Source organism: Glossina fuscipes, unplaced genomic scaffold, assembly GCF_014805625.2.
Source record: "Glossina fuscipes isolate IAEA_lab_2018 unplaced genomic scaffold, Yale_Gfus_2 121, whole genome shotgun sequence".
Classification (NCBI taxonomy): domain Eukaryota; kingdom Metazoa; phylum Arthropoda; class Insecta; order Diptera; family Glossinidae; genus Glossina; species Glossina fuscipes.
Genome location: NW_023998464.1, coordinates 8,848,761 through 8,860,007, shown reverse-complemented (window position 1 = coordinate 8,860,007; position 11,247 = coordinate 8,848,761). Strand labels below are relative to the sequence as shown.

The window sequence follows — 11,247 nt, the reverse complement described above, 5'->3', positions numbered from 1 at the left end:
TTCACAATAACCACTCACACGCATAGGAGATATTCTCTGAATGATTGATTACAAAAAAAAGGTAAAAAAATTATATTCGCGGTCGCTACCGAATGTTGTATGCCTATCATCATTATTCTAAAAAAGACAAAAAAAAGTAAACGAATCAAGGTCTCTTGCTCTGTAAAATGGAGCGGGTGCAGTCGATTTTTTTTTGTTTTCGAATTAAAAGTTTTTATCGCACAGGCGTGATACGCTTTGAAAAGTTTAAGTCACATCCAAGTTCTTTTATAAGTTTCTAGGTGATATCTTCATTTTCGCTAACGGGGAAATGTTTACCACGGATACTACATAGTTGGGCAAACGGGCAAATGAAGTGACGGACGTGTTTAGAAGCATTTTGAATTTGAGACTAGCCAATAATTTATACAGCTTACTGGGTTTTTGAAGCTTGCGTCTATGCATTATAAAGATATGGAGAGGAACACTAAATTCTGATACAGAATAGTATTGGGCAGACGTGGTCAATATTTTCGATTTTTGTAGTAATGAGCAAAACAGAGGTGTTTTCAGTTTACATGGCGCTATAGGTACTTCCTCTTACAAGTTAGTCCTATTTTCAATATTAATCTGCGTTCAAGCACCTACAATATTTCTGCCAAATTTGAATTCGATAGCTTCATTTTTGCGGCCAGGAGAATGTTTGGGGTAGGCATCGCGCATAGGGACAGACAGAGTTTGATATACTTTCTGGGGTCTCTGAGGACTCCTTCTGGGCGTTACAAACGTTTTGATAAAATGAACACAACCCTCATTCCTCGGTAATGGGTATAGAAGACTTGCTTAATCTGTTATCAACTATTATACCAAGATATAAAAATGAGCGCGGAGGAATGGACGCGCGGAGGCATATTTACCTGCATTCGAAATTTGAAACTGGCCAAAAATTTGTATACTTTGTGGGCTTTTTATATCTTGTCTCTGCCCCTTATGAAGATATTGAAAAAAAAATTAAATTTTGTTAGGCTATAATATTGGATCGGCGTGGTAAATTTTAGCCATTTTTGTGCAGGTACTATAGCATTGCCCACAGAATACACCGGTTCATTTCACTATTAAGGTACAACGAAGGAATTAAAAGAATCGGATAAGAGAAAATTTGAAGAAAGAGTCAATATTTATTATTTCATAATTAATACATCTTAATAAAACGAACCGTATTTCCTTCCTAAGTATGTAGTGTACGTGTAAATATCTGTACGAGACCGCTTATAGTAAAGTTGTTAAAGTGTTAAAAAACAATCTTTATGACTTTAGGGAACGTTGTGTGTATTTTTCAACAAAAGAACACAGCAGCCCAATATGAGCGATAAGTGAAAGAGAAGAGATTACAACAACAAGTGCGAAAATTTTGTTGTAAAGTATCTTTTCAATTGTAGCCATGTGAAGTCTGCTTTTTTAATAAATGATATGATAAGTAAAAACTGCATAGACTCAACGAATTGAATATACGTGCCTCATATTTTCACATTAATACTAATTCCCATTATGTCTGGAGCGGTCAAGTAAAAAGCTTTTAGATAGAATTGCGAAGCAATCAATTATTGATTCATTTCTTTAAGTTTCAAAAGAATCAATTGATCGGGGTAGTCACAACTTAAAAGGGTGAAAGTATCGTTTCAGCGGGTGAAATAACTTCTTGGCTTACTTCTACCTACTTTAATGAGATCATTTACAAGAAGATTAAAGGAAATAGTAACGCATGAGAGAGAGTCTGCCAAAGTCTTACGAAAGATCCAGCATGACAAAAATAGGGATTTTATGCTATAGATATCCTTGGGCCGGTTTACGGTAATTCACGGAGTAAATTCGATCGTAATTTTTGCTTTTGCGTTTATAGTCGTCGACCACAAAGTGGATTACGCCAATCGATAAATTAAACATTTTTGCTATTAGTGAAAACACTTATTGTCAAAACGTTCCTTCTGGCTCCACAAAACGAAAGGGTGTTACTAAAAAGAAATGAGCATAAAAATTTTTGGGAAAGATTAGGCGAAAACAAGCTAGAAATTTTAGATAAGCAGATAAATTTCATCATGTTATTGAACTTTGTTCGTTGCGTTGGTATCAACGCTTTGCATGTAGATTTTATCTAGGTTGTTTAAAGGTTTCATCACTTTAGCAGGGCAATAATGGCTTGTTGTTTTATTGCATACAAGTTTCACCTCCATTTAATACCAGATTTAAGGAAACACGTCAGTTTGGGGTTACATCGGCGGGAATTGTCTAAATCGCAAAAATAAACGTAGGAAGCTGAAATTCGTTACAAACATTCCTTGTTCGATCAGAAATTCGAAGTTAAAAAATTGGGGTCATCTGTTCGCAGACACGCCTACAATGGAGAGGGATATAAAACAATCTCGCAAAGCACCGCCAGATTGTTCGTATTGCCGTCCATAAATTTCGGTCTCATGAAGACATTTTCGAAAGCCTGAGACCCAGATGTGCGTTAGGATCATCTTCGTGTTTCATCGGAAGTGGCGCCAACCCAATGATTCACTACTATGCTCACAATTAACGAATAAAATTCGAGCTAATGTGCATTGCAATAAATGGGAGATAAGTTGGAACTAAGAAATTTTCGTGGGAAAAATAGTCCGATTTTTCCGGAGATTGTTTTAATTTCTTTCACATTGTGAACATGTGCAAGAACAGATCGCGGTCGCTCTGTAATCGATCATTTGTGTTCAAATTTCAGTTTCCTGTCTTCATTCTTGTGACCGTCAGGATTCACCGGACGGGTTTTTGTAGAAACAGGTACCGAAAAACAGCAAAAGTGGGCGTGAGAAAATGGTAGACATATATATATATGCTGCGTTAGATTATTAAAAACCATATAACATCTAAAGAAATCGACTTCCTTATACTGAATTTTTAAAATCAAAACCCTATAGTAAATTGGAAAACTCAGCTACACCTACTTAATGTTACAATTAATTAAAGTTTTATTTTTTGTCAAAGTCTTGTTCGAAAAACCTAACAAAGTGTATAACTTCCTGGCCACCTAGGTATGTCCGTCGGTTCGTCTGTCCAACTATGTAGGAACCGTGGCAAACAATGTCCCGTTAGCGAAAGTAAAGACGTCGGCTAGGAAATCTTGAAAAATTTTGAAAATAATTCAAACTAATTAAAAGAAACGCGTCTATGCGACAATAACTGCTTTACTTTCTAAGTTTTTTGGTCGTTGCTCACATGTTGCTACAACAGATCGCGGCAAAGTATAACATTCTTAGTTGTTTTATTTCTGTTTGTAGCAAATCTCTACTGCTACTACACCCAAGTAATTACTCTATATGGTACGTCAATAGTATAGGGATAATGTTAAATGCTCGTTTGTTCGGCATGTTAAGTGTAATTGTGTGTATGTGTGTAATTGTGCTTGTTGAGTTCTTGAAAGTCAAACTGTGCTGCAAACATTGGCTGAAAACCAAAAGGAATGCTATGGTAATAGAAGGTGATTGAACGCAAAAACGAAAGAAAGAAAGGAAAGAAGAGGAAAAAAAAAATTCTAAAAGGATAAATTAGCTTTTCTTATAAAGCAAGTTAGTTCCCCGAGATGACGTACATTTTTTGCTGCAAAGAGATCGAGGAGACAGCCATAGGAATCTCTAATGTCATCAAGCCTGTAACATCTGAAGATTAGATGCACAGCAGACTCAACAACATTGCAAACTTCACAAACATCACATGGTATATGACATGGTATAAACTTTGTCATAAGTGTGACCACTGATGAGTCTATAAAGAATTTCGATTTCCCAGGAATTAAAAGAAGATACAGAAAAGGGTTTGAATTGCAAAACAATTTTCGTCTTTCAGAAAAACTTCACTTAAGATACAGAACTCAACCTTGTTTGAGTTTAAGAAAATCGAAAAACGATAGGAACTAAAATCTTCTCTGAAAAATCCATTATCATCAATCTCTTCTGCCATCTCTTATTTTTTTTTTGTTTGATTTATCTAATTGATTGATAACTCGGTAGAGTGATTATGTGTTGATCTTCTGCGCTACATAAATGATAATGACTGTAAAGTGTACGTTTGGAAAGAATTGATTGATGATGCCGTTCTTTTTGATTATGATACTTAGATGTAGTAGTGGTCAGTTACTGGAATTACTTTTTAGTTTTTTTGTTTTGGCTTGCAAATTTTGGCTGATTTAGAATGTTAAATAGACAAAGGAGAAATTAGCAACAAGCATACCACAAATAATCAGAAATATTTAAAATAGACTAAAGTTAATTTAAAACGAGAACCCAGCAGTTCTGATAAAAGAAGTCAGCTGATTGAGATAAAAATTATTGCCAGCGCGAAAGATTTCATAAAGGTTGTTATATGTGATGAATATATTGAAAGGTTACCCAATGATATCAAATCTGAATTTTCTCTTATAGACACACAAACTTATGTTGTCCGCAATGTAGCGTGGAAAATTTGAAATTAATTAAACTTGAATTAAATTTTCAATGATTCGTCGCTGGATCTCAAACGTGGTTTTACGCCGAGTTCGACGATGAGTGATCATCTTTATCGAAATCTATTAGGTAAAATAATACGAATACAGATAACGGATTATGTAATGGAAAGGTCAGTTTACAATAACCTTTCTTTCAATGTGTTTCTGAGCTCTCACTCAACTTCTTTAGATTCTTTTCACGGTCTTCCAATTTGATCTCAACCTATGAAAAGTTTTGCTTCCTAAGTTTTGACTTCATTTCAATCCCTAATTTTTTTAACAATGGGCAACAGTAAGATAGAGAGGCAGGCAAGGCGAAGTCAATATGGGATGTTACCCATTAATAATCTCATGTAGTTTATTGAATGGCTGATGGAAGTTTTCGAAAAGGCATATCTAATAAATCTCTATTCTTTAGAATAAGGTGCAAATCAAACTTTTAGACTACAGAAAAATATTTTAAACTGTACTTACCCTGCAATTGGTAAACAATTGTCCCACAGAAAACTCTTTGCTACAGTACTGCAGAGTTGCAGTAGAAGGAGCATAGCACATATTGTAAACTTTTTTTTCATCTCGAAAGTGGGAGTAGAGACCACGCCTACCGTTATTAAATACATATGGTATGTAAATTTATTCACTTAAAACTTCTAAATAAAACACGTATTGCCATGATCATAGTGGTGGATATATAAGACGCTTCGTCGCTCAATTGAAACTTACTTGTTTTTTATAGATTTTTTTTTTGATGCGCCCAATTTTCAAAAATAATTTATTTGCATACTTAAATACTGGTTAATAATTTCATCAAATATACTATGATTTACATTCTTATTTAACGAGGTTCACCGACGGACAAACGTATATATTCCAATAAACTTTATAAATGACTCAACCAATTCAAAGACTGCTGTGTATTTATATTATGCAAGATTCCATTTGCCACTAATTTTCATTAGTCGGTTCTGCATAAACTTCTCCAACATCATGGTCTATATCCTTACATTTAAGGAATCACTTTGCTATATTTAACTCCTTCAGCAAAGCCCGCCTAATCTCTTTTCTTTCAAATCGATTTTCCTCAATTCTTTTTTAAAAAATCATTTTCAAAAGTCTGATTTATAATACCCTATTCCACTTGTGGTACAAAAAACTTAAGTGCCTAATGTTTATCTTCTCAATTTTCGGACGGACCTGGTAGGTGGATTTGACTTTTCTTCAACTTTAGACTGTAGTTCGTATTTCCTGCCGATCAAAATTATTTATTCTCTCCATTCAAAAATGCGTTTGCCGACGCATCTAGCATTTTTTAGAAAATGCATGATTTTCCAACCAAAAGAAAAAATGAAAAGGATTATTGAGATTACTTCAATGAATGTTCACCCTATGTCCACGCTTCTCTTCGTCCTGTTCGGAAGCAGAAAGAGTATTTATAAATAAGATAATATGCACTATATTAACTTAAAGTTCATTAACAGCGGGCCGTGGCTCACTATAAAGTTTTTATTCGATTTTATTTGCATTTTGTTAGTCATCCGAAATGGAATGTCGATCACGAGCCGTTCAAAGCAGTTATTTTTCCTTTTTCATTACTAAGAAAAAAGTATATTAAGTTCACAGGAAGCAAACTTTTTAAAGACCTTTCTTTATATGTTATAAGATGTACAAAAGTTAATTTACTTGAATAAAAAAGTAGCTAAACTAAACATTCGACATACGACATATCAAATAAAAATTGATTAACAACATGTTCTGTACTTACCCGGTAAAAACCACAATTTGCAGTCATCACCAAATACTTCTTGAAAATTGGCTAATTTACCTAAATTATATCCATTTTTGTCTTGACCGCCAATGCGAAAAATAGGTGCATGAAAGGCACGAAAGGAAAAGTGGAAAAAAGATAATTTAGTGTTTTTTTTTTTTTTTGCAATAATTATGCACAAAATAGTGAAAAGAAAAATATTGTGATTAATAAAATTTTATATACAAAGATGACCACAACTTACCATCTGGCCTATGGAAATATCGCATTCTACTGAAGCGATGCGTGGAGGCATATGCTTGTTCCTTAATCTAAAATAAAATGAAAAGAAATGAATAAATTGTAATAATAACAAGTAAAGATAAATGCAAACCTACCTTTGGCATGTAGCGAATCTTCATCAATATGAGGCGGCGACCAGAGAGCTGGAATTGATTTTTATTATAATCTAAAATAAAACAATAACCAGAAATTTGTAAGTATGCCTGTGTAACATTATAAATTACCTTACGACGAGGAAGAAATGAGGCGGTAATGGGCGGGATTTAATTGGGGGCTTATACTTGTCTTTGTATCTAAGATTAAATAAAAATAAGGATGTAAGTTAGAAATTTATTAATACGTTTTCATTATTTTTGAATTTTTTTTTATTTTCGGCTTTTGAAGCCCGGTTTTCTTTATTATGTCCTTTTAATAAATAAAAATAAATACACTCTTATAACAAATAAATAAGTAATATGAAATAAACTAGGTAATTAGCTGAAATGATCACCAGCTACAAAGATTTTTCTTTTTTTCTTTTGGTTTTATTTCATTCATAGTTTATCACATGATTATGTGGGATCAATTTAAATGGAAAATTACTGAAAGAATTACGCAGTAAAAAAATTCACTAGGAGAATGCTTGCCGCAGAAGATATAGAGAGAGACAGACTGACCAATAGCATGTTGATGAGGAATTGTACGTTGAAGTTCTTTCAATGGATTTATAGGTAACCACGAAATAAGTCAAACAAGTCCAAATTCAGACTCGCTCTTTCTATTACTCTCAGATGCTTTTAAATTCAGAGTTGCAATTCTAATTAAACAAGTGGTCGCCAAATTCAAACGCGCTTTTTCTATTCTTTCTCAATTGTAAACTAATTCAAACTCGCTTTAAAATGTATCTACATCTTTTGGGATATTCTTAGAGTGTTATGAACAAAGGAAAAGGAATTAAAACATGAAAAGTCTTTAGGACAATTTTTATGAAAAGATATTCACGTCAGTCTTTTGCAAAACTTCCAGAAATTATCAAAGCAACGAAAACTTAGCAAGAAACGCAAGAACGTTCATATTAATTTTTAATCTTTGATGAATGGAAACTGAATTATGTTGAAAGGCTTGTTTATATATATATATATATTTGTCAGGTTTATCCTAAGATACCAAATAACAAAAATTACACCACCATCATATTTAAAGTAATAATTAAGGTTTCAAGAATATTATTGCTATAAATTTAACACTCTTCACATTTTATTTAACAACTATCGTTTATATATACCCATATATATAATAAGTTAATTAAGAATTGTCTTATTATTATTATAATTTTAGATTAATGAAATAAATTCTTTGACTAAAAAAAAAAGACATTGGGCACTAGCAGCACAGGCCATTGGCTCTAATATAAGTAAATGTACATTAGATAATGAGCTTAGTAGTGTTAATAAAGTAATATATAGAATTTATATTCGGTTCTGATTTTAGAATGTCCAAAGGGTTAGTCGCTCCAAATGCAATACTTCTATCCAAGGAAAAGTTGAAGCAGTCGCAGAGAATGTGCTTTATAGGTAGAGTTTGTCCACAACTGCAGTTTGGGGAGGAAAACTTCTTCAAGATCCATTGGTGAGTTGCGATAGTATGACCAAGGCGAGTTCTCGAAAATGTTTGGATCTTGGTTTTCTCAAGGTTTGTTCGATATAAAGGTGGAATTAATGATGATGGTATTGTAAATTTCCTTCAGCAATTTTCTCTTTAACTTTTTTTCCAATGTATCTTTGAAGATCCAACTTTTCTATGACATCATCCATAATTAGAGGAGCAGAAGCAGCATACTTTGCCGCTCGATCAGCCTGCTCATTTCCCAGTAAACCGGTGTGACTTGGTACCCATAACATTTTAATTTTTCCGTCGGGTGCAGTAATTATATTCCTTAATTTGTTGATGGTGCTACATCTCGAAGTCGAACGGTTCCGAGTAGCTTGTAATACAGTCAAACTGTCGGTAACAATGACGGTTTTGAGTTTGCTTTTATGGGAAAGGTTCGCAGCGTGAAGGATAGCTCTGGCTTCGGTTGTGAAAGTTGAAATACTTTCGTGAAATATGTGACTGAGAAGAACCTGTCCTGTAGCATCTATCACGGCACAAACAGGAGGCAGGCCAAAAGATTTTGAGCCGTCTGTGTATAAAAGATTCCAACTAGTACTCTCCAATACTTGGGTTTTTTCATCTATTAGATTCCTGAAGACGTAATTTGGAGTATCTTCTTTTTGGTGCATAGACAGCGAGATGTCAAAAGAGCAGTCTTTCAAAATCCGTGGAGGTTTAACACCAAAAGAGCGGTAAATTTTTAAGGGAATGTTCAATTCCTTTGCAACTTAGAAACAATGGTCAATTGCAGATGGTGACTTTGGAATTTTCTTCGCCATAATAATCTTTCTTACGTCATCACCGAGAATGGATTTGTTTGAATTAAGAAGCTTGGGGACTATTTTAGCTTTTAACTCATACAGTCTATTTTCTAAGGTTGGGAGACCAGTTTCAATTATAATATTATTTATGGGCGTCGTCCGAAAAGCATAACAACTTGCTCTAACGGCTTGGTGATAGACCGGTTTAAGAATGTTGATATTAGATTTGCAGCTATTGCCATAAATTATCAAAGCACAGTCAATCTTGCTTAACACAAGCATTTTGGTAAGATAAGCAATAGTCTTAATATGCGCATGGCTTCTCCAAGCAACGTACTGTATGAAATTCACGTTATTAGAATTTTTTAACCGAAGACAGTGTGCTTTCCAACGATAATTGTTTGAAAACGTGAGCCCGATCTATGCATCAGTAGATTTCCTGCATCGCAAATCTGCTTTCGACAAATGTGCATTTTTTTTTGATTTTTGTATAGAAATTTTAGCTCCTGACGAGTTTGCCCACGTGGAGATCTCACATGCAGTAGATTCGAGGATGTTGATTGCTTTCGTGTTGTCTTTTTCTTTTGTAAAAATGTATAAATCGTCCGCATAGAGACAATGTTCCACTCTTGGTACACGGCAAAGAATTTTGCTAATTTCGTTGAAAGCGATCTGGAAAAGCGTGACAGAGAGAGGAGATCCTTGCGGAATGCCATTCTTTAGCGGAAAGGAATCAGAAAGATGATTATTGATTCTAACTTTGAACCGCCGATGCGACATGAATGATTTGATGTAGTTGAAGAATTTGCGTCCAACATTCCATGATTTCAAAAGTCTTAAGATAACATGAAGACCAACTCTGTCAAATGCATTTTCGAAATCAATTGAGAGAATTGTTACGGGATTTCGTTCGGAAATTGCTTTGCTTGTGAAATAATCAATATGTAACAGAGCGTCGATGCACCCTCTACCCTGCTTGAAACCAACTTGTTGCTTTGTTATCAGGTTCTTGGACTCAAGAAACGAAGATAATCTAGATGCCATAATCTTCTCTAATACCTTAGAGAGGCAAGATAAAAAAGAAATTGGGCGATAATCTGATGCGATGGAGACATTTTTTGACTTTGGAATTGAAACAAATGTTGCCAGTGTCCACATGTAGGGTATATGGCCAGTCATAAATACTGTATTATATAGGTCCAGTAATTTCTTTTTATTTGAATTAGGCATCCCATTGATCATTTGGTAGGAGACGCGGTCCAGACCAGGTGTCTTCCCCTTCGATTTGGAGAGACAATTTTCAAGTTCTAAGGTAGAATGCAATTTTCCAGGAAGATGGCACATCTGTCAATACAATTTGAAAGAGGAATTGGATTCCTTTTAATTTCGATGAAAACACTGGAACAGTTGCGGTCAGAGGATTACTCGCACCACATTTGTCCAAAGTAATTAGAAATATCACGTGGGCCAGTTCAAGTTCCATTGGGAGTGCAGATGGCAGAAATTTCGTTCAGGTTTGAAGTCCCATTGAGTCTGTTGATTTTGTTCCAGACAACTTTTATTGATGAATTTCTGTGAATTCCTCTCGCAAAAAGTTCGAAACTAAGTGCCTTTGATTTTCGCAATTTCTTCCTGAATAGAGCATTGGCCTTTTTGTATAGTAACAAATGATCATGATCAGCACATCTCTTCAAGCGGTGCCATAGATCCATTTTATTTTTCCTCAAAAACGAAAGCGTGTTGTTCCACCAAGGAACCCTAGTTCGTTTAAAAGAGGTGTTGGATTGCGGAATAGAAAGATGAGCAGCCGTGCGGATCGCTTTATTCATAATATCAGCATCATGGTTGCAGTTTGTTAAATGGCTTTGAATTCAGAAATGACTCGGCCTTGGAGTAATTAATCCAATCCGCTTTATCTAGGAGGAATTTGGCCTGTTTCGCTGGAGTAGCAGAGGACATTGAAAGTTTAAGATCGATTATGATTGGAAAATGATCACTATTATGTAGATTATCAGAAATAGACCAGGAAACCAAAGGAAGAAGTGAGGGACAGCAACATGTTAAATCAATATGTGAAAAAGTATGATGAGTTGAAGAGTGCGTTGGTTTTCCATCATTTAAAATGCAAAGGTTCCTTTAAAAAAAGGCCTTTTCTAAAACAGTAATGCGAGTGTTGTTCACTGTGTCATGAAACTCTTTTTCTTTTTCCTCGCCGCCGAGGATTTAAAAATTTTTCTTTAGACAAAGAAAAAAAAAAAAAAAAAAATATATATAAAAAAATGAAATAATAAAAAAAACGAACTAAATGAACG

General features: G+C 34.4%; 1 protein-coding gene across 1 annotated transcript; it reads right to left on the bottom strand.

Moving 5' to 3' along the window:
- Positions 1–4,535: 4,535 nt before the first annotated feature.
- On the bottom strand, positions 4,536–6,832 carry LOC119640535 (palmitoyltransferase ZDHHC2-like). The gene is made up of 5 exons (XM_038038623.1): positions 6,767–6,832; positions 6,638–6,685; positions 6,505–6,571; positions 6,258–6,338; positions 4,536–4,576 (listed from the first exon to the last, which is right to left on the bottom strand). Exons 2-5 carry the CDS (start codon positions 6,659–6,661, stop codon positions 4,536–4,538), a joined length of 213 nt encoding a protein of 70 aa, XP_037894551.1. The 5' UTR covers positions 6,662–6,685; positions 6,767–6,832.
- Positions 6,833–11,247: the final 4,415 nt, after the last annotated feature.